The sequence below is a fragment of the Sorex fumeus genome, unplaced genomic scaffold (genome assembly GCF_029834395.1).
Source record: "Sorex fumeus unplaced genomic scaffold, SorFum_2.1 ptg000128l, whole genome shotgun sequence".
NCBI classification, from domain to species: Eukaryota; Metazoa; Chordata; class Mammalia; order Eulipotyphla; family Soricidae; genus Sorex; species Sorex fumeus.
In genome coordinates, this window is record NW_026606185.1 from 51,536,362 (window position 1) to 51,563,507 (window position 27,146).

General features: G+C 47.5%; 1 protein-coding gene across 4 annotated transcripts in view; it reads right to left on the bottom strand.

Annotated features, from left to right (window-relative positions):
• DYM (dymeclin) overlaps positions 1-27,146 on the bottom strand; it is a 300,303-nt gene that overhangs the window by 237,414 nt on the left and 35,743 nt on the right. For 2 of the 4 annotated variants that reach the window (XM_056138010.1, XM_056138012.1), the window contains exon 5: positions 25,818-25,890. In XM_056138010.1, coding sequence (XP_055993985.1) covers positions 25,818-25,890 — 73 coding nt within the window. Of the gene's footprint in view, positions 1-25,817; positions 25,894-27,146 lie in introns of all 4 variants that reach the window. The other 2 variants (XM_056138009.1, XM_056138011.1) reach the window with 1 other exon arrangement.

Sequence of the window (27,146 nt, forward strand, 5' to 3'; positions counted from 1 at the left end):
ATGGTTCAAATGGAGTGGACATGTGCCTGACATGTCAGAGTGCCAAGTTTAAGCCCCGCACCACGAAGCCCCCACACTTCTGGACTGACAGACAGAGCTCTGGGCCCAGCAAGCAGCACCACAGAACAGTGCCCAGGGACTGACCACGCTCAAAGCAGGGTGGATAAGGATGTGAAGTTCATTATTTAACTCTACATTTCAGTGCTTAAAATATTCCCGAAGTTTACGAATATAACTTTAACATTTAACCACTTATTTTTGCTGTTGTTGCTCTTGTTACTGTTGTTTGGGGAATTTAGTTTTGTTTCGCTTGGGGGGCCACATCCGCTGGTGCTCAGGGCTGACTCCTGGCTCTGCACTCAGGGATCTTGCCTGGTGGTGCTCAAGGGACCATACTGGGTACCAAGGATTGAACCTGGGTCGGCCAAGTGCTGGGCAAGTACCCTCCTCACCGTGCTACAGCTCCAGTCCTGCATTCTGAGCACTTATGAAGTTGCTGTAGATCAGCGTTTGGCAAAAACGACTTAGCACTTCCTAAACTCCTACCTTATTTCCTGGCAAATGGTAGGGACTTAAAAGTAATTGGAATTAAGAATCTCCCCCACCCTTCATTAAAAGTCTGTCTTTAACAAATCTAATTTGCTGAAGTTACTACTTGAAGATGTTGGGCATGCCTCCCAAGTTCTCATACTTGGGAATTCTGTTAACTCTAACACAAAATCACTGTACTTATTGTGAGCAGCGTAAAAGAGCACAGGTTTATCATCACAGAGAGTCCTGTGTCTGCCATACACGTCTCCAGGGTTAAAAACCAAGGAGTCAGCAAGCATTCTGTTCTTGGAGACAGGGAGGAGCCGTTCCCTGCCCGTCCAGGCTGTCAGCAGGAGTGAACTCCGGCGGCTGGTGGGCCCATCCTGACCTCCTTGCAGGGTGTTAGCTGTGAGCAATTCCTGGCTCCCAGATAACGCCTCCATCTTTGGCTCCCACCTTCCTCCATCTTAACAGTCAGCAATGACCAAACGACACTGACTGATGTCACAACTGCCTGCCCAATTCTTCTGACTTGTTCTCCCTTAAGCACTTGTCAGGCTAGAGAGAGAGATCATAGGGGTACAGGGGTGAAGGCGTCTGCCTGCATGCAGCCAACCCTGGTCTGATCCCCAGTGAGTAGTCCACTGAGCACTGCCAGGAGTCACTCCTGAGCAGAGCCAGAAGTCCCTGAGCATGGCCAGGTGTGGCCCCAAAACAAAACAAACCAAATTAGGTCTCATGCAATTAGACTAAACCCACCAGGATAATACAGGACAATCTCTCCATCAAAAGGTTCCTAACTTCAATAATCCTTAAAAATCTATTCTTTAAACTGTAAGATTAGACAGCCCCAGGATTCAGTGATTACTGTGCAAACATTCGGGGGAGGGGGCACGGGAAGACCACTATTCTGCTTATCACCAGTTGCCAGTACGGATTAGATTTAAGTGCTGAGCTAAATAACAACCAAAAATCTCTCTGCCAGCAGGAATATATCACTTACAGCTCCATTAATCTACCAAGATTTGTCGGATAGAGGGGGATGTGTGTGAGTCTTACGCTCAGATAAGCAGATTAAAATAGGCTCCAACAAATGGCCCAGTAAGAAATGACAATTTCATTCCACAGGAAGCACAATTCCACATGACAGCAAATGTATACACCCTGGAGAAGTGACAAGGATGGAGCCTCTCCTTTTGTGGTCTTCACAAAGAGAGGTGCTAACCTCTGAAAGTCTCTGTGGGAAGAAAGTGCTGAGAGCAGGAGACATTTAAAGACACAGAACAGCCAGCAGTCACAGGGCGGCATGAACGTTTCAGGAGGAGGAAGGTGCCTACGCTCCCCTACGTCCCTCTGCCTCTGCCAAGCAGCCTGCCCCATCTGTCTCCCGCTCTGTCTGCCCCAGCCCTGCAGGTCCAGTCGGGGGCCCAGCAAACGTCAAGCGCGCCTACACTGCAGGCCTTAGAACCTTCCGTCAAATAGCAACGGGACTCGCCCATGGACTTGTGGAAGGTTTCGATGAAAACGTCCACCTTACCGGGAGCCCGGATTCTTGGCTAAAATGCCACGTGACTTCCTGCCCCACCCCCACTGCACTCACCACATTGTGACGTTCTTATTTTACTTTTTACTTTTTTTGTTTTAGTTGTGGGGTGACACCCAGCAATGCTCAGGGGCGACTCCTGGCTCTATGCTCAGGAATTACTCCTGGCAGTGCTCGGGGGACCATATGGGATGCTGAAGATCAAACCCAGGTTGGCCGCGTGCAAAGCAAATGTCCCGCTGACATTCTTATTTTATTGTCTGTACCACATTCTATCCACAACTAGAGCCTGTGCCTCACTCACCAGCAACAAAAACAGCAGTGCTCACAAACACCCCTCTAATTGCTGAGCCATCTCTTCAACAACATTCACAAGCCTCATGAGGAATTAACCTTCGTTGGACCTTACCCAAATCAAGAAAAACCCACCCATTTGTGTATAAGTTTCACACGGGGGGTGGGGGGGAGAGGTGGACTCCGAGCCAGCCCCCTACAAACACCATTTCATGACTCAATTCTCTGCCACATTCATAGGACTCCTGGGGCCACTATACTAGAGCAACAGCAGAAATAATCACTTGACACGCCCTCATTTAATCCACTTTCTATCATAAACAGCACTGAAGATGGCTAGTGTTTTTTACAAGGTCAGTTTCAAAATTAATAAAATTCAGAAACGCAAGTCAAAGTGTCGCCCATGGGTGGAGGGGGGGAGGAACACAAAAGGGGGAAAAACCTCTGACACAGTCATTCAAAATCTCTGCTTTTATTTTTATTTATTTATTTATTTATTTTTGGTTTTGGGGTCACACCCAGAAGTTACTCCTGGCTCTGCACTCAGGAATTACTCCCGGCAGTGCTCAGGGGACTACACGGGATGCTGGGAATCGAACCTGGGTCGGTCGTGTGCAAGGCAAACGCCCTACCCGCTGTGCTATAGCTCCAGCCCCCAAAATCTCTGCTTTTAAAGACACATCAACCATTGCCTCCTAGTGACCATTCGTCCTCCCAGAACTGTGAGATGGTCCTGCTCCCCCAACACCTCCCTGCCCCAGCCTAGCCCCTATACCACGTGGCTGACTCCCGGCCATCTGTCTGATTTCAGACCCACTCTAGCTCCCCAGGCAAGTCTCCCTTCACTCACAAAGCATGTGAACGATGATCCTTTACTCTGACCACACTCTTATAATCCTTTCTATAAAACATAACTCATATCTTATAAAGGAAGAAATGGGAAATTAAAAGATTCAACCAATATTGGAAAAAGAAATGAAAAAGGGGGCCTGAGCAGATAGGATAACTGGTAGGGTTTTTGCCGTGCCTTGCATGTGGCCAACCCACGTTCAATCTCCAGCATCCCATATGGTCCCCCGAGCACCAAAAGGAGTGATTCCTGAGTGCCGAACCAGGAGTAACCCCTGAGCATCACTGGGTGTGACCCAAAAGACAAAAATAAAATAATTAAAATTTTTAAAAATAAATTAAATGAAAAAAAATCCCATAATGAAACAGAGCTTATAGATCACCAGAACCACACAGCATTTAAAGACATCAGGGATGGGACATAACTCAGTGGTAGGGCACCTCGAGCACGTTAAAGCCTTGGGTTTGATCCCCAGCACCTCAACAGGCGGAGGGAGGGGGGAGAGTGTGTCTGTGCACGCATTTTCCTTTTCCCACAGAAGCACTGTAGCACTGTACTGTCATCCAGTTGTTCATCGATTTGCTCGGGCGGGCACCAGTAATGTCTCCATTGTGAGACTTGTTGTTACTGTTTTTGGCATATCGACTATGCCACGGGTAGCTTGCCAGGATTTGCCATGGGGGCAGGATACTCTCGGTAGCTTGCTGTGCTCTCCGAGAGGGGTGGAGGAATTAAACCCAGGTCAGCTGTGTGCAAGGCAAATGTCCTACCCGCTGTGCTATCAATCCAGCCAGAAAATTAATTCACAAAAACCTCCTAATACAATCAAGAAAAATCACGGAGGGGCTGGAAAGTCGCAATCTAGAAGTATCTGGGAACTAGCCAATGACAGCAGTTTCCCAAAGGTGCGAGGACAAGGTAAGGTCTGGGCTGCTCCAGTTCCTAAGAGGCAGCTGGAATGGGGCAGAGCTACCCAGCAGCTGCCCGTGCAGGGGCCAGAGCTGGTAATACCCCCCATCACACCACACACACACACACACACACACACACACACACACACACACACACACACACACACACAGAGGGCGGAGAAGCTAAGAAGTAAGAGGGAGAAAGATTCAGCTCTCAACTGTGAGACTCGGTGAAGGCTTGGTGTTAGTAACCAGAATGGCCAGAAAATTTCAGTCACCCGCAGCTGAGCGCCGAGGAAACCAAGGCAGCCAGGAGAAACCAAAGAAACTTGCCTCCAGAAAAGTGAGGGCTGGCAGGTGCGACAGGGACACGCCTGCCCCCAGTCACAGCTGGGAAGTCTTTCTCCAGGGAGTGCGGCGCCAGCCTCTTGTCTGCACAGATGCCCTTTCGCCAATGCCAGGGCACTGGGTGCTGAGTTATTTGTTGCGTGTGGGTCTGGTTGGGATTTTATTTATAAATGGGTGTTGACTTTAATCAAATGACGTTTCTTCTTTACTGAGACAATTACATACCTTTCCAGTGTATCCTGTCAACATGATACACATACACACACACACACACACACACACACACACACACAATTTTTTTAAGGAGCCCACCCAAAGGTGCTCGGAGCTACTTCTGACACTGCTCTGCCTGGCACAGTTCAATGCTCAGGTCTGTAGTAAAAGGAGAAAAGGGGACACAGGCACCACCCCAGTGGTGATTGGGGGGAAGCCATTCCGCACCGGGGATCAAGTTCAAGGCCTCCCACACGCTAAGCATGTGCAGTGCCACTGGAGTCACACATCCCCACCCGACACTGATGCCAAGTGCTCACGATACTGCATTCCTAATGATCTGATTAAGCTCCTAATAAGCTCCTAATAAGCCCCACTTCCCTGTGAGTCAGGGCTCTTTCTCAGACAGTGCTGGATGGAACTTGATCATTTAAAACTTATTTTCCTCTATATTCATAGGGGATTATCTAATTTTTTTTCTGTAGTGGTAACTGCTAGGTTTTAGTATCAGAATTATGCTGGCTTCAAAAAACAAGTCACGCCATCTACTTCTGAAATACAACTGAAATGTTTGCTTTATGGTATAATACTGAGTAGAGGCAGCGGAGACAGAACAGCAGGATAGTCTGCGCTTTGTGTATGAATATACACGCGGGTGCTAATATGCAAAATAATCTGCAATCCCAGGAAATGAGATTTTGACTCATCACTGATTTTGTTTTCTTGTTTTTTGTTTTGAGCCACATCTGGCAGTACCTGGGGGTTACCCCTGGCTCTGCACTCAGGAATTACTGCTGGCGGTGCTAGGAGGATCATATGGGGTGCTGGGGATGGAACCTGGGGCGCCCACATGCAAGGCCAGCAGCACCCCACCCTCCTTACTGGCCCTGCTTTTATTTTTCAGCGGGAAAACCTCTTGGGGCTCTCCCCGGAACTCTCCGAGGGTGGGCGAGAGGTGGTCTGTGCCCGTATCGAACTTCATGTTCTGACTTCACTCCTCTTTCTCGCTTCGCTGTAAGCAGTGAAAGAGAGGAAGACTCCACCTGAAATGAGTGTCTTGGTCCTCCCAGGCTGAGGAGCTGCGCAATGCCAGAGAGGAGTCTTTGCAGGCAGCGGTGAGCCTGGGTGCAGGCACGTCCCAGGGAGTGTCCTTCTGCTGCCCCACCTCCTGTGGGAGCAGCCCGGGGGCTTCCTGGGACTAGTCATCTCCCAGGGGCCTCACCCCTATAGCAGCACGGTGGAGGTTAAGTTGCAGAGGATGGATTTTGGAAGGACACGGTCAGACCATGGCAATGAATTAGCCACACTTGCATTAGTTAGTATTCTCCAGGAAAAACAGAACTCAAAAGAAAGAGAAATTCAGAACAGGAAACTAGCTCGTTCAATTATGGAGACCGGGAAGTTCCATGATGTCTCATGTGTGAATCAGAAGGCCAGGAAAGGCAGTGGACAGTTTTTCCAGTTGAAACTTAAGGGTCTGAGAATCGAAAAAAGCCGTGTTCTGGGTTTGCAGGCCCAAGAACTGCAAGCTCCAATGAAGATTTGCTTTTTGCAAAATAAAGCACATCCACCCTTCCACCACCATTCCACTCTACCAGGCTAGATGGTCCCCCAAGCACGGAGTGCTCTTTCTTAGACTAGAGGTCCCAGTGCTAATCTCCTCCCAAAACACCCTCACCGACACACCCGGAAATGATGGCATAATGCCCTGCTCTGGGCAAATCTCAACCCAGTCAAGCTGACAGACAAAAATTAACCATCACATTTGACAGTCAACAATGCAGGTGAACTTTTTCAATATGGGCAGTGGACAGAGAGTCACAGATTGTGTCTCATGAAAAGATTCAAGCACTAGAAGCAGTTAAGCTTCTAATAGAAGCATTTCAACACTATTTGAAAGGCTAAGGAATTCTGCTAAGAAGCATTCTAATACTCACAGCCACCTCATCTGTAACAGCCTCTAAAAGCAAATGCACACTTCAGTACCAGAAGTTTTACTCGACACAAAATGTAGAAACAGACCATTTGCTCTTCTAGGTTATTTCCAAAATGGACAATTACAATTTTAACATGAAAAAAACCCTTGTAACAGGCCTGGAGTCCTGCCCACTGCCCCCGCCTGTGACAAGCACAGAGTGGGCACTGCGGCGAGGCCTGAGCACTGCCAGCTGAGTGCCGGCAGCACCTGCCAGGGAAGTCAAACATGTGGAGGAGAAACGTGAGCCACCTCCCACGGCTGCCCTGCTCTACCGACTCATAGCTAAAATGCCACGGAGATGCAAGCCAAGTGGCTAACATTCACTGACACACGGTCCCCGCCCCCCTGAAAGCTCCAGGTGCCCTCGGGAGGTGGGTGGGCTGTGTAACAGCCCTACCGAAGTCTGGGCGGCCACACCCACACCCCACCAGTGTGTCCACACCAAGGGCTCAACTCCTCCACTCCACTAAGATTCTCTGCAGAGCCCGTGAGAAACGGCAGGGATCCCGGGGCCCAGGCTGAGATCTCTCTGGGGTCCTCTCCGGCCACGGCAGCCACTCCCACCTCCCACAGCTGCTGCCCTGTCAATTCCGGGGCCCACATCACAGACCCTGAAGTTCCTGGTGCCAGCTTGACCCTAATGACATCCCAGTAGGAGTACCCCAAGTCGGATGGGAAAGTAACACAGAAGCCAACTCAACTCAACTAACAAGAAGAGCAACACAGACGTCTCAACTGGCAGCAAACAGCTTCACAGATCCGAAGACAAGGACTTAGCAACCCCACGGCCAGAAGTAACAATTTTCACATAAAAATGTATGATTTTTTTTAAAACATCTATTTTAATATTGGAGCTTCATTATCTAATCAATTTCAACTCTAGAACTGTATTAACGGTTGTAGCTTCTGTCAAAGTTTGAAAGCCAGTAAATAAGGAACGTGACAGAATTAGAGGAGACCCAGTTCAGTGAATCCAACACTAAGGAAGTGAAGGCAAATACAGTTTAGGAGACTGTTTAACCTGGCAATTAATTAAATACAACGGTTACTTTTCAAAGCAGCCTTTTATATGTACAGAAGATTGTTACAGGAGGTAGGGTGGGCGAGAGATGGTCACCACATCTGTGCAAAGCGCTGTGGAAAAATGATTCCTAGCAGTGAGGAGATTTAGGCAAAGTCCAGGGATGAACTGTCATGGGCACAATTAATTGAGAATAGTAGGAGATGGTGTCCTTTTAGTACACTTAGAAACAGAAATAGTAATCTTTCCTAAAACCTGAAACAGTAATCTTTCCTAAAATCCTGGACGCTTTAGGAAGTAGCAACCAGGTAATTCAATACCGTTTTTCACAAGGGATTTTGTGGCTTCTTGAAGAAAGTCTGATCACCACAAACTATTACAGGAACTGAAGTTCTTGTCTCCGCATGCCAACACACTAGATCTGGCTCTATATTGTGACTTTAAGAACCTTGTGGACAAGGTTCAACTCTTTTCACTTGTTTCATTTTCATATGAAATTAGTTTTAGACTTTTTGTGGCAGAAGGTCATTTTTATGAATGCATGCTGACTATAATGAAGAGGTTTATATTCTTTATTTTCAGGGTCCTGAGTTATATGCCATCTTATATATTAATTCTATTAGATGATTCCTATATTTTTTATTCATTTTTCCATGGACTGCGGTGAATAAAAGGTTCATACAATACCCCCCCCCCAAAAAAATCTTAACAACAAAAAGATGAGTTGGGACCACAGGCAGTGGCAATCAGGGGTCAATCCTGGCAGAGCTCTGGGGCCCTCAGTCAATGCCAGGGATGGAAGCTGGGTCAGTGGCGTGCAAGACCAACCTGACCCCCGGGCTCTCTGGGCACAGTGATTAACAATTCTGAAGAGAAAGACTCATCCAGAAGTGAGCACCTGAGTGGAGACCTGAAGGAAGGGAGGGAACAAGGGCAGAGTCTTCCCTGGGAAAAGGACGAGGCAGCTACTCATGCAAAATTGCAAAGGTAGACAATTTCCCCACAGAGGCAGGAGAAGGAGTGGGATGGTGGGGAATCCTGGGGACATTGGTAGTGAAAAATGTGCACGAGTGGAGGGGTGGGTGTTCAACCACTGTATGACTAAAACTCAAACATGACAGTTTTGTAACTGCATCTCATGGTGATTCAATTAAAAAAATTTTTAAATAATTGAAAATAAATAAATGAACACCTTCTGACCCCCGCCCCCCCCCCCCCCACACACACACACAAATTGCACAAGTGGGAACAGGCTGGTGTATTTAAGGAAAAGCAACAGTGTAGTCAGAGAAAGAATGAAATATACACAGAGGGGCCAGTAAACAGTCTTGCACACAGTCAACCTGAATTCAATCCCCAGAATCAATCACGGTCCTCTGAGCATTACAGGAGTTATCCCTGAGCACAGAGCCAGGACTAAGGCCCGAACACAGCCAGATATGGCCCCCAAACCAAACAAACAAAAGAATGATAGAGATTTTGAGAGAGAAAATCAGAAATGGACAAGGAGCCACTTGATTGATCCACAAAGCCTAAGAGTTGTATGGGCTGATAAATTCAACCTTCTCCAATAATCACTTCAAGAAATTATCACAGAAAAAACAAAAACATGTGATCAGCAAGCAAGTAAAGAGCAAAATTAGAAAAAAAAACCCATTTTAAATCCTTATAACAAAGGGCTGATCTTTCTCATACAAAGTGGGCTCAAAAGAAAGGTGCAGATTGGTATTAGAGCAACGTATTCCTGAAACTCTATAAATATCTTTGTAATTTTGTAATTCTGAGTGATTCAACTTAAAAAAAAAAAAGACAGGTACATTTGAGAAGTCAATATGAAAATAGGCAAAGAATATAACCAAAATGCTAACAATAATTGCTTTTACTCCTTAATAGAGGAATGACTGAATAAAATTTTATAGCATCTACCACTGAATACAGAGGCCACTTTTTTAAAAGAACGGGCATGCATCCCTTTAATTTTTACTGGAGCAAGTGATATTAATAAATTTTATATATGCCTGCAAGGGGGGAGGCCAGGAGTAGGAGGGAACCTCGAGTTATTAGTGGTGGGAGTTGTGGTGGAACATCGTATGCCTGAAACAACTCAAATCACAGCGTTTAAGTGAGACTTCAAAACAAACAAAAAAAGAATGTGCATGAATGTGAAGAAACTAGATTTCTCATACAAGGCTGGAAAAGGATGAAGCAGACTGAGAAAAAGTAAGGCAACCAGTGGGAGAGCCAGCCACAGAATCTCGGCCACGTGGTCCAGCCACTGCACTGTGAATTTCTGGACGTATCTGAAGTATCTGAATACATGCCCAGGAGAAAATAAAACCTAAGTCCACAAGTGGTTCTCTACGTGAAGACCAGAGCAGCAACATCCGTGACGGCCAGAGTGGAGACACCAGCCACACGCCCACCGACCATGTGCAGACTGACAGGACAAGCTACGGAGGTGCCTTTCCACGCTAGTGTGGGGCCCCGGCACGAGCACGCAACCATGGCGGCTCCTGCCACACATCGGGAGAAGCCACACTGGCTGCACGTCACACGGTCCCACTGAGGCACTTCCCACGGGGGCAGGTGCAGAGGCAAGATGCAGGTCTGTGGCGGGAAGGCACAGGGGTGGGAGAGGTCACTGGCTGCAGGGGAGTCGGCGCGTCTCTGAGCTGATGAAGCTCCAGGGGCAGAGGGCAGGAACTTGAGAGGCAGGAGAGTTCCACAACTTTGACAAAGACACGAAAAACTAAGGAATTAGGGACTTTGGAAGGGTGCGTTGGAGGGTAACTTTAAATAATAGCTCAACTGAAGGGAACACCAAGTCAAGGGCGTTTGGAGGACTCGCTCGGGATGCAAGACACGTGCTGAAAGTAGACTGTGGACCGAACACGATGGTCACTCAATACCTCTATTGCAAACCACAGCACCCTAAAAGGAAAGAGAGAGAGCAAAAGGGAATGCCCTGCCACAGAGGCAGGGTGGGATGGAGGGGATGGGTGGGGTGGGAGGGCTACTGGGACCCGTGGTGGTGGAGAATGGGCACTGGTGGAGGGGTGTGTACTTGATCATTGTATAACTGAAAACCAAACACAAAAACATCTAAGTCTACAACTGTACCTCATGGTGTTTCACTAAAATAAATAATAGCTCAACTAAGTTGTTTGGTTTTTAATAAAACAAAAAGTGGGAAAATGTTCTAAAAGCTTGTGTTAAAAAACTACCTGGATAGACTGTTAGCTAAAAAAAGAGAGAGAGGGGCGAGAGCAATGGTACCTTGTCTTGCATATGGCCCATCTGGCTCCCCATATCCCATATGACCCCCAGAGCACCACCAAGAGTAATTCCTGACTGCAGAGCCACACATACACACACACACACACACACACACACACATACACACACATATACATTCATACACACATACACACACATAGACACACACATATACATACATTCACTCATACACACATACACATACACACATATACATATACTCATACACGCATACACACACATAGACACACACACACATACGCACAATGGGAAGGGAGGCTGGAGAGGTAATACAGCATGTAGGGTGCTTGCCTTGTACGCGGCCAACTGGGTTCAATTCTCAATATCCCACATAATCTTGAGTCCCACCAGGAGCGAGTGTACAGCCAGGAATAAACCAAGCCCTGAGCTGCCAAGTGTGGCCACAAACCCCAACCCACTGTGCCCTCCGCCCCAAAAAAAGAGGAGAGGAGAGGAGAGGAAAGTTCAAAACATTATGCATGATTTTCTACCTAAAGTGTAAACGGGGGGAAATAAGAATCAATATTTAGGAGAGATACTACATCAGGAAAGGCACTTGCCTCGCACACAACCAACCCAGGTCGGTTTAATCCCTGACATCCTATATATTCCCCAAGCACCGCCAGGAGTCATTCCTGAGTGCAGAGCCAGGAGCATCCCCAAGTATGGCCCCAGAACCACATAAATTAATAAAATAAAAATAATCTTCATAATGACATGAACATTTTCAGATACCGAGAGACCAAGAACAGAGGTGTCCCAAGGCCACACAGAAGAAACGGCAGCAGAAGCTCCCAGAAGGGAGAAAGACGGGTCAAGGGTCATTCTGTGTGCCTGGAGTTTTTATCAGTGTTAGCATCTGTGTGAAAAGTAACCAAAACGAAAAACAGAGAAGTGCCAAGAGTATTCAAACTGAACTTTTGCTGTTTAAACTGACGAACTGAAATAAGGGCAAACAAAAATATCTGATGGCACAGTGGGTATGCAGGGGTCACCGACTCAACCTCAGAAAACTGGAACCACTGCTGAGTTCCCAGCAAACACACATGGTCAACTTCCACAGAACATCCCTCTGGGTCTCCGAGGGTCTCAAAGTTCCAACTTGGAACCAAGTACACTGGCAAGGTAGTCTCTTGTGTCATTTCTGGCCATGGGCAACACTGGGTTCCTGTGCACACACAATGTTTAACATATTAATTGGGCTCTCTGGAGTGCCAAGTATTGGGAAGACAAGCCAGGCAGGCCAGTACTTAAAAGAAACCAAAACTCTACCACGCTGAGTGTGGTAGTGTTTAAAGATGAAAACCCTTTTAAGCCCACAGATCCTCCTTGTTTTAATGTCCTTGTCCAATCTTCAGAAGATTTTCATGACACAATTGCCAAAACAAAGTCAACTTTAAAAAGCCAAAATATTGCTTTGGCTGCAGGATTATCCCCAGAACTTTCCACCATCTGGTCTGGAAATGTCCTAGAACAAACTACTGTTGGAGCAAGTTATTAATTTCATGTGAGGGGAAAAAAAGACAGACGCGGGCCCTCGCCCTGCCCTGCTCCGACAGAGTGGAACTCTTGGAGAAAGACAAAAGCCCTCGCTGAAAGGGTGTTAGTGTTGGCTGTGGGCAACGTCAGCCAAGAGGGAGGGAAAAAACATCCTCCCCTAACTCAGGGATAAGGAACCCGACGGTACTGTAAACGGAACTGGAGTTTAACAAAAACAACTGACAAGTTCAAAGGGGCAAGACCAAAACTCAGAAACGGCAGTGTCATGAAAACATGAAAACCCTACAAGTGAAATGTGAAGAAAAACACTCAAAAGACCAGTGCGGTATAATACCGATAACGCCAGAAGTCGCCTGGCTAGTTTCAAAGGTAAACACAGTCGCGGCCCTGGTATTAGTCCTCATTTATAAAGTCTGGCCAGTGCGGCAGGAAGGACCTGGAGGCCTGGAGATCAAAGAATCTGTCTCCTCAGTCTCCTTCATCAGTTCTTTCCCATAAACTTAATCATAAGTGAGGAGGAGACAGGCCTACACTCAAAAACCCACTCCTTGATTCTTTATGATTTCCCAAAGAACTAAGACTACATATGTCACAAGGCTTGACACTAAACTGTATCTTCTTGAAACATACTTTCTGGAAAACAATTAAGATGAAGTTCAACAACTAAGAACTTTCAACAATATCCTAAAAAGTGAACATGAAGATAGCTTAAGATATAGACCAGATAGAACAGCATTTAGGGCACTTGTCTTGCACACGGCAGATCTGGGTTCGATTCCTGGTACCCCTTATGGCCCCCTGAGCTTACTAGGAGTGAACCCAGAGTGCTAAGCCCCAAATAATGGCAGGTGTAGCTCAAAAACAAATACACACACACACACAACACACACACACACACACACACACACACACACACACACCCGTCAGGAATTAAAAACAAGTGTGAAATCTTCATGGAAGGTTAGAAACAACTTTCAATATGTAGAGAGATGTTCAACTTCACTTGCAATAAAAAAAAATATTCCATTTTTTTAAGCTACAAAAGAAGTTAGAATATAAATACTGACAAAGCTCCGTTGAGCATTTTTGATCATTCAACTGGTATAACCACCTTAAAGGACTTTCTTATTTTATTTTTCAAGCATATTTTAGGCACCATGATTTGTAATATTGGTAGTGGCAAGGTTTAAGGCATAAAATAAAGGGGCTTTTTTTTACCCATTATATCAAATTTTTCTAATGGGGGCCCTTCTCAAGCAGTCTCAGGCTGTCAGGGGGCCACTCCCCATGAACCTTAGGTGATCATACTGGTTCCATGGGTCTCTGGGGTCACACCTGAGATGGAGACAGGGTGCTGTGCAATTCTGGGGACTGAGCCACCATCAACCACCTCTCAGGCATGTGCTTGAACCCACATGTCATGTTCCTCCAGCCCCCATGCCTGTCATTTTTTTTTTAATTTTTATTAGTGAGACACCATAAGGTACAGTTGTAGACTTACACATTTTTGTGCTTGGGCTTCAATTATACAATGATCAAATACGAATCCCTCCACCAGTGCCCATTTTTATGGTAATTTGTTGACTTTTGTCTCTTATTGTTGTGAGAGCCGCTGTCCGTGGTGCTGAGGGCCGGAGACCAGCTCCACACGTGGTGCCAACAACTGTAGGGGCAGGAGAGGTAGAACAACCAGCAGGTCCCCTGAGCACTTACAGAAGGGTCCCTACAGATCCAGGAGCAGGCGAGCCCCGAGCACCACCAGTTCTGGCCCAGATACCACCCACTCCACCCGCCAACGTATTTGTGACACTTTTCTGTTTGGGAGATTTTTCAGGTTTTCGTCCCTAGGAACTGACCACAAGGTAAGCGATGGAGAGGCAAGCGCTCTAATGCTCTGCCGCCCCAAGGCCCGTGGTCTGTTGGGAGAGAGAGACAGAGAGACGCTGATAGTGGGGGATGCACGGAGGGCAGAGCAGAACGCGAATCTGCACCTTCTGCTCAGTTTTGCTGCGCATCTAGAATCGTTCTTACGGTACACAGCAAAGGGCCAAAGGCAGCACAACAGGAGAGCTGCCTCACAGGGGATTCGGGGGATTCCAAAGGAGGGAGTTGGGGGTCGTGGCGGAGGAAGGTGATACACTGATGATGGGGTGGTGGTAGAATGATATGCATGAGAGAAATCATTATTGACAGGATTATAAATCATAGAATATTAAAAAAATTAAAATCAGTTTAGGACAATTCACTTTGGTGGTGGTGGAGATGCAATAAATTTATACACCAAAAGCATCAGCATTAAAACTACTTTAAACCACTTCACCTCAATGAGAAAAATTTTTAACGATTTTTTAAAAGAATGATAAATTTGGGGCTGCAGCCATAGGACAGCGGGGAGGGTGTTTGCCTTACATGTGCTCACCCAGGTTCGATCCCCAGCATCCCATATAGTCCTCCAAGTCTGCCAGGAGAGATTACTGAGTGCAGAGCTAGAAGTAACCCCTGACCACCACAGGGAGTGGCCAAAAAAATAAAAATAATAATTTAAGTTTTTCTTTTAAAATCTGTAGTTTAATAACCTGGGCTACTACTTTTCACTGCTTAACCATTATAGATCTCAAATCTTTTGGTCAGAAAGTGGGGTGCAGACAATGGAATACTACGCAGCTGCAAGGAGTGATAGAACCATGCAACCTGCTGCAACCTGGTTGGAACTGAAGATATCAAGTTGAATGAAGGAAGTCAGCAGAAGACAAACCCAGGATAAGCTCACTCGTCTGTAACACAGGATACTGGATGAGGAGTCTATTGTAGTAAAAGGAGGATGCTTAGATCATCCCTGACCCCAGTGTCTAGAGAGAAGACAGACAGCAGGAAAGAAATCAGGAAGGAATGGAACAAGAAGTGAACAGGCATCAGGGCTTCAGTGCTACCAGTGATAGGGGTGAGGGGGACAGCCATGTACCCAAAACACAGACTCAACAGAACTGAAAACCGGAGATCTAAGAGGCGACCACTGAAGCTGTGTAATGTGCCAGTCAAGTTGAAGGCAGGGATGAAGTGGGGGCTGGGGTAGGGAGGGAATCCGGGAAGTAGACACTGACTGGGGCTGAACTACTGTATGCTTAAAACACAATGACCAGTAACGTTGTAAATCCATTTGCTCGATTGCTCGAGCGGGCCCAGTAACGTCTCCATTGGAGATTTTGTTGTTACTGTGTTTGGCATATCGAATACATCACTGGTGGCTTGCCAGGCTCTGCCGTGCGGGCAAGATACTCTCGGTAGCTTGCCGGGCTCTCCAAGAGGGGCGGAGGAATCGAACTCGGGTCGACCATGTTGGCTGCGTGCAAGGCAAACGCCCTACCGCTGTGCTATCGCTCCAGCCCTAACGTTGTAAGTCACGATTCCTTAATAAAAATCTAAAAAGACAATAAAAGAAAGTGTGGTGTAGAGCTGGAGAGACAGTACAATGGGGAGGGCACTGCCCCTGCATGTGGCCAGTCTGGATCCTATCCCTGGCACTACATATAGTCCTGGGAGCCTCCAGGACTGATCCTTGAACATAGAGCCCAGAGTAAACCCTGAGCACTGCCAGGTATGGCCCCCCTCCCCATTTTTTTAAAAGCAGTAAGGTGCGACCATTGTGTGGCTCTTTAATTGTGTGTGCCCGTCATTACTAAAGAGGGTGCAAGCCTGGGCCAACAGGATAGCAGGGGGCACTTGCCCTGGACGTGGCCAACCCAGGTTCAACCCCCAGCCCTCCACGTGGTCTCCTCCAAGCCCTGTTAGGAGCAATTCCTTAGCACAGAGCCAGGAGTAAACCCTGAGCTCAGCTGAGTATTGCCAAAAGAAAAGAAAAAAGAAACCCAGGGCGCAACGAATCCACCTTGGCAATAGCTGACATCCAGTGAAATGTGAGCAATTTTCAAGATCTGCTGGGGAGGAAAGCTACTCTGTAAAGAACGGATTTATAGGGCCAGAGAGACGACCCAAAGGACCGGAGCACGTGCTTCACAAGCAGAAAGCCCAGATTTGAGCCCCAGCACCACATATGATTCCCCCGAACACCACCAGGAAGGGTCCCTGAGCACTGCTATGTGCGGTCCAAACTCCCCACGAGATTAACTAGGCAAAAGTGACACACACAGTAAAGTAATCTGAATCAACTGAAAGTTGGTAAAATTTAGTTGTCAATGTCAAAACACGTGGGTTCTTCTTGGCTACACTTGTGTTAGTACCAGCCAGAGATGGGGCTCGAAAGGTCACACGGCGGGCGCCTGCCTTGCACAACGCCAACCTGGATTCCATCCCCAGCACCCATTACGGTCCCCCGATCTCCAGCAGGAGTGATCCCTGAGCAGAGCCAGAAGTAAGCCCTGAGCACCACCGGGCGTGGAAAAAATAATAACAGCAAAATAAATTAACAAAGGCAGTCAACCTCAATCTTGCCTGTGCAACAGTAAAACTTTTTTGAAGGCAGAGAGTCACGAGTAAGCTAGCTAAGAATCTGAAAACTGACCTTATAAAAGTCAGGCCCCCCCCTTTTAAAAATCTTTTATTTTATAAGTTAATTCACAATATTTGATCACATCTAATATTCAAACACCCATCCCTCCACCATTACACCTTCCCACCACCAAATTCGGGATGTTTCCATCCCAAGCCCCAATTCCTGACCCAAAACACAACCAAAATAATTTATTTTATATTGTCTGTTATGAAGAGCTGCTGAACATGCTTACAAAAAAGAGTTCATACAGGAAACAGTGTGAAGACTGTTCTATTCTGGCAGGAGCCACTAGGACATTCTATAGGGTATCTATCACTAACATGTCGTTAAAGTTTGGGTGATGTGAGCTTTGGTAAATATATCTGAAAATATGTATATGTACATATATATATTTCCCTCTATGATTTGTTTCCTACTGTCTGAACCCCATCAAATGTGGTGTGGTAATTATTCGGGCACCCCCCCTTTTTTTTTTAGTGAAACACCATGAGGTACAGTTGTAGATTTACAAATTTTTGTGCTTGGGTTTCGATTATACAACAATCAAGTACCCATCCCTCCGCCAGTGCCCATTTTCCACCACCATGGATCCCAGTATCCCTCCCACACCCATCCCCCCATCCCACCCTGCCTCTGTGGCAGGGCACTCCCTTTTGTTCTCTCTCTCCTTTTGGTTTGTGGTTTGCAAGAGAGGCATTGAGTGGCAATCATGTTTGGTCTACAGTCTACTTTCAACATGCATCTCCCCTCCTGGGAGGATCCTCCATACACCCCTCACTTGGCGGGCCCCTTTTTTTGTTTCCTCTTAGCAACATCACCTATCAGATGAAAGGGCAGGGCTAAGGAAAAGAAGCTTCACTCGGGGCTGGAGTGACAGTACAGCGGGTAGGGCGTTTGCCTTGCACGTGGCCAACCTCGGTTCGATTCCCAGCATCCCATATGGTCCCCTGAGCACCGCCAAGAGTAATACCTGAGTGCATGAACCAGGAGAGTAACCCCTATGCATCGCCGCGTGTGACCCAAAAAGCAAAAAAAAAAAGAAGCGTCATTTCAGCTCAGAACCTCCAGCGAAGACATGACTCAAAAAATTTCATCTAGAACCTGCCGGCAAAACAACAGCCAGGATCCAGGACTCTGCTTTTCTGCCACTGTGAGTCTTCCCTCATTGAACGCAGCGCTGGGACCAGGCCCCCACCACCCAGAAGCCCCTCTGGCAGAAACACGAGCTGCACCTTCCTCGGGGCCTCTGCTACTGAAACTCCCTCCTGCCTCCCAGGCTCGAGGCGCTGGTCCGGGAGGAGGTGCCTGTGCTTCTCATGGAAAATCCACTCACAGGCACAGAAACACTGCAGCTGGATTCCCCAGTGTGTGGCCTGCACTTTTCTAACCACAAAGCTTTTGTGAACGTGCAGAAGTTGCTTCAGGCGCAAGGCTGTGTGGTCCTCAAGGCAAGCCATGGGTGCACCAGCCAGACCCGGCCAGCAGGAGTCGCTGCCGCTCAGGTGCTGGTCCCCCTACTGCAAAGAAGGTCCTGGTGGGGTCCCCTGACTACCCACTGGGTGAGTCTCCCAACAACAGACCTGACTTCCACATCCAATTAGATCCTACTAAGGCTGGTTTTAAAGGGACAAAAGCCTCCGGGCAACTATGTTGGCTAGGAGCAGAAGTGAATTCCAAGCCTTTGGATTTGGAGTCAGGGATCTTCCAACTCCATCCAGCTCTCATTCTACAGTTCGTGACAATAAGGAGCTATAACCAATTTGCACACACCTATAAAGTCAGCATTAGAAATTGGTGCAATAGTACGAAGGGTAGGGCAACTGCCTTGCACGCACCCTACTCAGGTTCAATCCTGGCATTCCACACAGGGTGCCCCAAGCACCACCAGGAGTAGTTTCTGAGTGCTGCTGGGTGTGACTCTCCCAAAAAAGGTCAGCATTATCTGTGGTTCTGGATATGTTGTGGGCACTTTTTTTTTTAATAAACCAGGTCAACATTTACACTTTTCTATTTATTTAAGTTGCATTTCTGGGGGTGGTTGGTTGGTTTTATACCTGAGGTATGACACCAATTTTCAAAGTAAACTAAATATACGAACTCTTTCAGAGATGAGACTGCTACAGTCTTTACTATGTGCCTGAAATGTCCTAAACAACCGGAAAACTGTAGGGGATGTGACAGCCTCCCTCCGAATGTCCTAAACAACCGGAAAACTGTAGGGGATGTGACAGCCTCCCTCCCAGCCCCGGCTGAGGCTGGATTCAAACCATCCACACCAGGGCTGCGGGTGGGCAGCGGTTCCCAGTGGTGAGGCCTTGGGCTCCTGGCCCAGGGTCACCCGGTCCCCTTCCCTTGCTCCCAACAGCCTTAAGGCTTTACAGAGAAACTGACTTTGGAGCCTCAGCTCCTGGAGTCTTCTACTCACTGTGAACACCAACTGGGCTCACTATTCAAATTTCCCTAACTGACGTCGAAGCCAAGGCCACTTGTCTATGAGTCAAATAAATCTTAGACCACTTGATTACAGTCCTGAAATGCTGCGCATAGTGTGGACATTGTTAAGATTTTTGATTCGTTTCATCTATCCCAAAACACTTCCAAAATGGATGTGAGAGAAGGCACTCTTTAAAATGTTCTTTCTGGGGCCAGAGCGATAGTAAGCGGGTATGGCATTTGCCTTGCACACGGCTGACCCAGTATCCCATATGGTCCCCCAAGCAATGCCAGGAGTTAATTCCTGAGTGCAGAGCCAGGAGTAACCCCTAGGCATTGCTGGGTGTGGCCAAAAAAATTAATTAATTAAAAATAAAATAAAATGTTCTTTCTGTATCTTGGAGCCCGATCCCATCTTCATTGGGTGCTAAACTTTGTTCCCTGAAACAACGTGGCTTCTCCATCCCTTGTCTTCCACAAAACATCCACTCTAATCAAAACTAATATACTTGTGATTCTCCAAATATATTAACACTCCCAGCATCAACAGGGATGGCTCCCTGCCCTACCCCCAACACCTCTGACTCCTACTTTAAAAAAATGATTCTAAGGCCAGAGAGAGCACAGGAAGTAAGACTCCTGCCTTTCATGCACTAAGCCCCAGTTCAAACCCGGGCATCTGACACAGTCCTCGGAGCCCCACCAGGAGTTGCCCCTGAGCAACGGCCCCTGAATACCACCAGAGGTGACCCCAACGCCCCCGGCTCAACTGACCTCACTAGAAAGGGAAAAATAAATCTGTTAAGACTCAAGGCAAAGACGAACGAAATGGTCATATTTTAGAAATGTATATTTCTATTTAGACATGTACTAACAGGTCAACATTCATAGCTACCGTTTCCTCAAACACTGAGAGGCGTCAGGCCAGAGGCGGTTTGCAGGCAGACCCAGGCTTTGCATGAGGAAGTCTGGGGCCCTCCCCGGCACCTCAGGAACTTCCACCCCACGACCAAACTGCCAGGGGCAGTTCCCAGATATAGGTCGGGGCCTCCAGAACCTGCTTCTGCCCAGTGGGCCCCATGGAAACACCTCCAGGCTGAGTCCCCAAGGAGTCATGCGATTCCTGCAGTGCTCCTGAGAGCAGCGCCCCTGACCCCGACTGCGCACGGCCAGCTGCCGTTCCCGCCGGGTCCCTGTCCCCAGTGATGGCCGCCTCCCTTTCTCTCTCCAGAGTCCCCCCAGTAGCTCCCTGGAGATCAGGGGAAAGTGCAGAAATGAAAACCGAGATCTTTCTTGTAGAAGACATCCATTCTCACGATCAGCCCAAATCTGCAGTAAAAGCTGCCCGCAGTATTTGTAAATATCCAGAGGCACAGGATTAAGGAAGGATTCCTGGAAGGCAAGCTGTTTTAATCTGGCTTTCCTGAAGATTGATAGCCTGGAGAATTCATATTTTTGTTTGGCTGATGCCCAGGGCTTATTCTTGGCTCTGAGCTCAGGGATCACTCCTGGAGGACCATACGTGCTGCGGGATTTCCTGGCCCAACAAAGTGCACGGCAAATGCCCTACCCACCGTACAATCTCTCGCGCAGGAGAACTCAGATTTTTATCAAAAAACCCAATCTGTCTGAAAAGGAGTATGCACCAACTACTTAAAGTCCACCTTCGCCCCCATGTGATCCAGCCATACCGGTACTCCTGGGACCCAAAAACACACTGCGGAAATGCCATTCTGCACTTCTATGTTCACCACAGCACTATCGTAATAGCCAGAATCTGGAAACAGCCCGAAAAGTGCCCGAGAAGAGATAAAGAAACTATGGTACATCACGGTTGGTAGCCAGTCTTATGAGCAGGGGAAGAAGACAGCTGGGACAGAGAAGTCAGTGATGGTTCGAGAGAGCATTCCGGATGGGAGATGTGTGCTGAAAGTAGATAAGGGACCAAACGTGATAGCTTCTCAGTATCTATTGCAAACCATAATGCCCAAAAGCAGAGAGAGAGTATGGGGGAAACTGTTTGCCATAGAGGCAGGGGGAGGGCTGGGATGGGGGAGGGGATTCTGGGGACATTGGTGGTGGAAAATGTGCACTGGTGGAGGGACGGTGCTCGATTATTGTATGAAACTCAAATATAAAAGTTTTGTAACTGTAGCTCATGGTGATTCAGTAAAAAAGAGAAAAAGAAAAGATTTCAAATATCAATTAGAGTGGCCGAAATCATGCTCAATGACTATGGATCCTGATTCCTTATATGCATGCTTCTAATTTGTAATCCTAAACATTATATAATAAAATTCTCATGACTAGGGGGAAAAAAACTATGGTACATCTACAATGGAATACTATGCAGCTGTTGGGAAAAATGAAGTCACGGAATTAGCTTATAAGTGGATGGGCACAGAGGGTATCATGCTGAGTGAAACAAGTCAGTTATTTAAAATAAATGAAATAAATAAAATAAGCCCATCTTCAAGACAGGGACACAACTGAACTGCAGAACTAAGACTTCATGTGTAGCCCTGGGTCTAGCCTGGTACTACGAATAAACGAGGCGGGATTTGGCTGGGGGGGGGGGGGGGTCATCTTCATTACAAACCTTCGACTGTATAAAAGCGATTGGCATTCATCCTGTTAATAATTAGGTGTGTCTGAAACAAGTGGTCAGGTTCCTGCACACAGACATGATAACTCCACGGCCAGAGAGCATCCCCACGAGCTCTGAATCACTGTGGGAGCCACTAAGCCCCACTGCCCTTGCTGCCACAGTGCCGGAACGCAAACCCTCCGCTCCAGGGTCCAGGGAGGGGCTTGCAGAAAGATGGACAGCTACAGGGTTCAGTCGGGCCACAGGAGCCCCCCGGGACGTCCACGTGGGAAAAGCCCCCTGGAATCACAAGCTGATCTGTCGCCCTGCACTCTGTCCACTGGAGGGGTGAAACAGTTACTAAGTGGTTTGGTTTCACATGGAAACAGTTACCAAGACAAACCTTCTCATCAATTGGGGATCCAAGAACATTAAATCATAAGAAATTATTTCAGCAGCTGGTTCAAGCTGCGTGTACATAACACAAGACAGCTGGCTGGCTGTGCATTTTCAGTTCATTTAAAAAGTATAAACACATTAAAACACTGAAATGTTTGATATATTACTGTAACAGTGCTGGCTCCTCTGGCCACGTGACTAGCTGGGCCTGTGGCTGTGTTCACTCACGTCTCATAGATAAACGCACTGTCTCTTTACATCCCCTTGAAATCAATAGAGCATTCTGACCAATAAAGGTTTAATTTTTTTTCTAGTTTTGGGGCCACACCCAGCCACGCTCAGGGGCTACTCCTGGCTCTGCACTAAGAAATCACTCCCGGTGGAACTCAGGAGACCATATGGGATACCGGGCAACGAACCCAGGTCAGCCATGTGCAAGCCAAGTGTGCTTCCTGCCTTACTATCTCTCTGGCCCCAACAAAGGTTTATTTTTTTTTAATGAAGAATGTACTAATTTAGGAACATATTAAAATGCCGGTATTTACTTCTGGCATTCAAGTAAAAGAGGTGGTGCTCCATTTAAAATTAACTCAGGGATACGGGAAACATCCCACAGACACTGATACGCAAATACTAGACACTCCTGCCTGTGACTCTGACCTTGACCACATGCAACAAAACCCTAACCCTACTGGCTTAGCCATAGTGTCTAGTGTCCTTCGTAAGAAAAGAAATTCATGGCCAGCAAGAATGGCTGAGCAGCAGAATACTTTGCATGAAGTCCTGGGTTTAATCCCAAGCACAAAAACAAAACAAAACAAAAAAACCTTTAAAAAAAAAAAGAGAGAGAGAGAGAGAGAAAAGGGGCCAGAGCGATACTCCAGTGAGTAGCGTTCTTCCTTGCATGCAGCTGACCTGGGTTCAATTCCCAGAATCCGGTCACACTCTCCCTGAGGCCAGCCAGTCAGCCTCGCTCCCCGCTGCACTGCCAAACGGACCCCAGTGTTCCTGCGGCACTGATGCTGCCTGCACCTGCTCCAGCCACTACAAATGCAAAGACTGCAAATGCGTCTCTGCCAAGAAAAAGCATTGCTCCTGCAGCTGCCAGGCTGTACCAAGCGCACCCAGGATGCAGCTTCCAGGGGCACCAAACAAGGGCCACTGCTGGGTCTGAATTTGGGGAGGGGAGTTCGATCATCCTCCCAGGTGTGTAGACACTGCCCGTCCCGGTGGGGCACCAAACTGTCTATAGGCTCCTATCCCTGTTCTAGGAAATAGGAATGAAAGTAAAAGCCCTTGGCTTTAAAAAAAAAAAAAAACCATAATTCCCAGAATCCCATATGGTCCTGAAGCACCACCAGAAATAATTTCTGAGTGCAAAGGTGCAGAGCCAGTAACCCCTGAGCACTGTTGGTGTGCGAAAAAAAAATTACAAAAGCAAAGAGAAATGGGGCTGGTGTGATAGTATAATGGATAGCATTATGGGTAGGACTCTTGCCTTGCAAACTGTAGACCCAGGTTCAATTCCCACATCCCATATGGTCCCCCAAACCCGCCAAGAGTGATTCCTGACTGCAGAGCCAGGAGTAACCCCTGAGCACTGCTGGGTGTGGCCCCAAAACTAAAACAAAAAAAAATTCTATAAAGTCTCCTCAAAGAGACCATTCAAACAATACTAGTATTACTGCTTTAAAAGTAACAAACATTTTGAATCAGAGAGGAACTGCCTTCCCCAGAGCGAGAGATCCAGCTAAAGTTGTGTAAATAGATAAATCTGTTTTCCTCACCTGAGACACGCAGGGCAGGATCGCTGGGGCGAGAGTTCGGGAAGAGGCAGACTGCAGTGATGGACCCCACAGCACCACCGGGTGTGGGCGAGATACAGCCCACAGGGGAGGGCACTCGCTTTACTCAGAGCTGACCCAGCTTCTAGCATCTGTACCACACATGGTCCCTCAAGCATGGCCAGGAATGATCCCTGAGCACAGAGCCAGGAGCAAGCCCTGCGCTCTGGCAATGTGCACCACCACCACCCCCGTGCAAAAACAGAGAAATAAAAAGGAGGGGAAGGGCACTGACAGCTGGGGACGTGGGTTCAACAAGCTCTGTGGTGCTGAAGCAGAGTTTTCTGAGTCTCTGCGTGGCCTATGCAATTCAAAACTCGTCCGTACTCCAGACCGCAGGCCAGCGGCTCTCAAGGACAAAGACATCCCGCCTGGCTGGCTCAGACCCCCCGAAAAAGCTCTGGCTGGGAGGTTCAAGGTAGAACTTCCTCTACCTTTCTCCGACCTTGCACTAAGTAAGGCAGACTGAATGAGTATTTGTCTGAGCCCAAAATAAAATTCAAAGTCAAAAAGAGGAAAATTTAAAAAAAAAACTAGGAACTGGGTTTCCATTTCCTTCCATTTTCCCAGCAATTCCAGTCCTGGGAAGAAACTGCCAGGGTCCGAAAGCACAGTGCAGAAAAGATATCTGCACACCCATGTTCACAAGAGCCAAAACCTAGAAACAGCGCAAGTGTCCAAGAACAGATGAGTGAGAGAAACCATGGCACGCACACACAACGGAGTACCACCTGGCCATACAAGAAAAATGAAGTCATGCAACCTGCTGCTGCCTGGATGGATCGGGAGAGTCTCATGTTGAGGGAAATCGGTCAGAGAGGAAGAGACACAGAATGAACTCACTCGTATTCGGGATATACAGAAACTTCCCAGGGGAGTCTCAGAACGCTCAAAGGCAAAAGAGTCCAAGAGCAGGAGAACTGGTGTTCCGTAGGAAGCTTGGCGCTGGGGTGGGGGTCGGTGGGGATACTTAGGGAAGGGAACACTAGGACAATGGGGGAGGGGAAAAGTGCCCACCACAGAGGCAGAGGCAGGCTGCGCGGGGTGGGAGGGACACTGGGGACATTGGTGGAGGGTGTGGCAATATATACCGGAAACGCAATCATAAATATCTTTGTAACTTTGTAATTCATGATGATTCGATTATATATGATATATAACATATATATGTGTATATATATAGACATACACACACACACACACATATATATATTTTTTTTTTTTTAAACGTTGGTGGACACCTAGCTGCATGCCATGCCTGGGTGTGGGCCAGACTGCAGCGCAGGGTATCCTGTAAGACGCTCTGAGGGCTGAGGAGAGTGTGGCTCTGTGCTAACCACACGCTTCCTCACTGCTAGGGAGCACGATGATTTCCCTCTCCATAGCTGAACAGTCTCATTTTTGATGAAGGATAATGAAGAGTGTGAACATCATTAAGCAAGAGAGAGAAAATAACCTCACGGACCTAACATTAAATCCAGGCCCTAAAACTTCTACACGATCAACTGCTTTTTCATTATACACAGACAAAACTGATCCTGGCTGAGCCAGCACTTACAGGAGTGGAATATCGGTGACCAGCTGCATCAGACAGCACAACAATTCTTCTAAAAGATCTTCCGAGTCAGAACCTGCTAAGGGATACCAAAGTCAGTTAACAAAACAGGAAACGGGATACTATGGTTCAGAAGTTGTCTGCATTCCCAACAAAAATAACAGCATTCCATAAACTCAGACATTACTGGGTTTTGGTTTGGGGTACAAACCCAGCTGTGCTCAGGGCTGACTCCTGGCTCTGTGCTCAGGGCTGACGTCTGGCAGAGCTCAGAGGACCATATGGGGTGCTGGGGCGTGAACCTGGGTCAGATTCGTGGCATCTTTCTTACCTACTGTACTGTCTCTCTAGTGCCATCAGAGATGACTGTTAACCTCTGAATTTTAAAATCCACTTCAATCCAGTCCAAAAAAATAGAAATCATAAATAAGTTAGCATCTATCATGATCTTAAAGTAACAAAGAAATTTGGGGGTTGGGCGATATCTCAAAGGGCTGTATACCACAAGAGGCACAGCTGGGAATTACCCCCAAACACTGGTCCAGGAATTACCCTAAAGCACTGCTGGGTTTGACCCAAAAACCAAGGGGGGAAAAATGAAAATTTGGGGGGCTGAAGCAATAATACAGTGGGTAAGGAGACGGCTGACCCAGGTTCAATCCCCAGCATCCCATACGGTCCCTCAAGCACCCCAGGAGTGGTCCCTGAGTGCAGAGTCCAGAGTGACCACTGAGCATTGCTGGGTGTGGCCCCAAAAAGGAAAAAAAGGAAAGGAAATTTGAACCCCAACTACTACTTGCTTTCAAACCTTGAAGGTTTCTTAACTGCTCCTGAAACCTCAAATTTCTTAAATTACAAATGCTTTGAAATCATGTACTAAGCCAGACGCGTGAATTGCACCCAAAAGGAAGAGCCTAGCATGCAGGAGGCGTCTACTTGGCGCGAGCCTGGGGGCCTCAGAGCACCACTATCATTGCTGGACCCAAGCACACAACTGTCATACCCACACAGGGGCCCTAGGGGTGGCACCAACATAAAAAAAAAAATTTACCACTGTGGCCCTAGCAGAGCCCTGGGCACCGTCAGCTTGAGCATCATGCAACCAGGCCCGCCATCCTGGATGGCACAGTGCCTGAGGTGTGCCCCCGGCCCCTGGGCCACTGGTTTGTTCCCTTTTTTAAAAAATAAAAGTTCAGGCCAGAGCGATAGTACAGGGGGTTAGGTCTGCCTTGCATGCAGCTGACCCGGGTTAAATCCCCGGCATCCCATATGGTCCCCAAGCACCGTCAGGAGAAATTCCCGAGTGTAGAGCCAGGAGTAACCCCTGAGCAT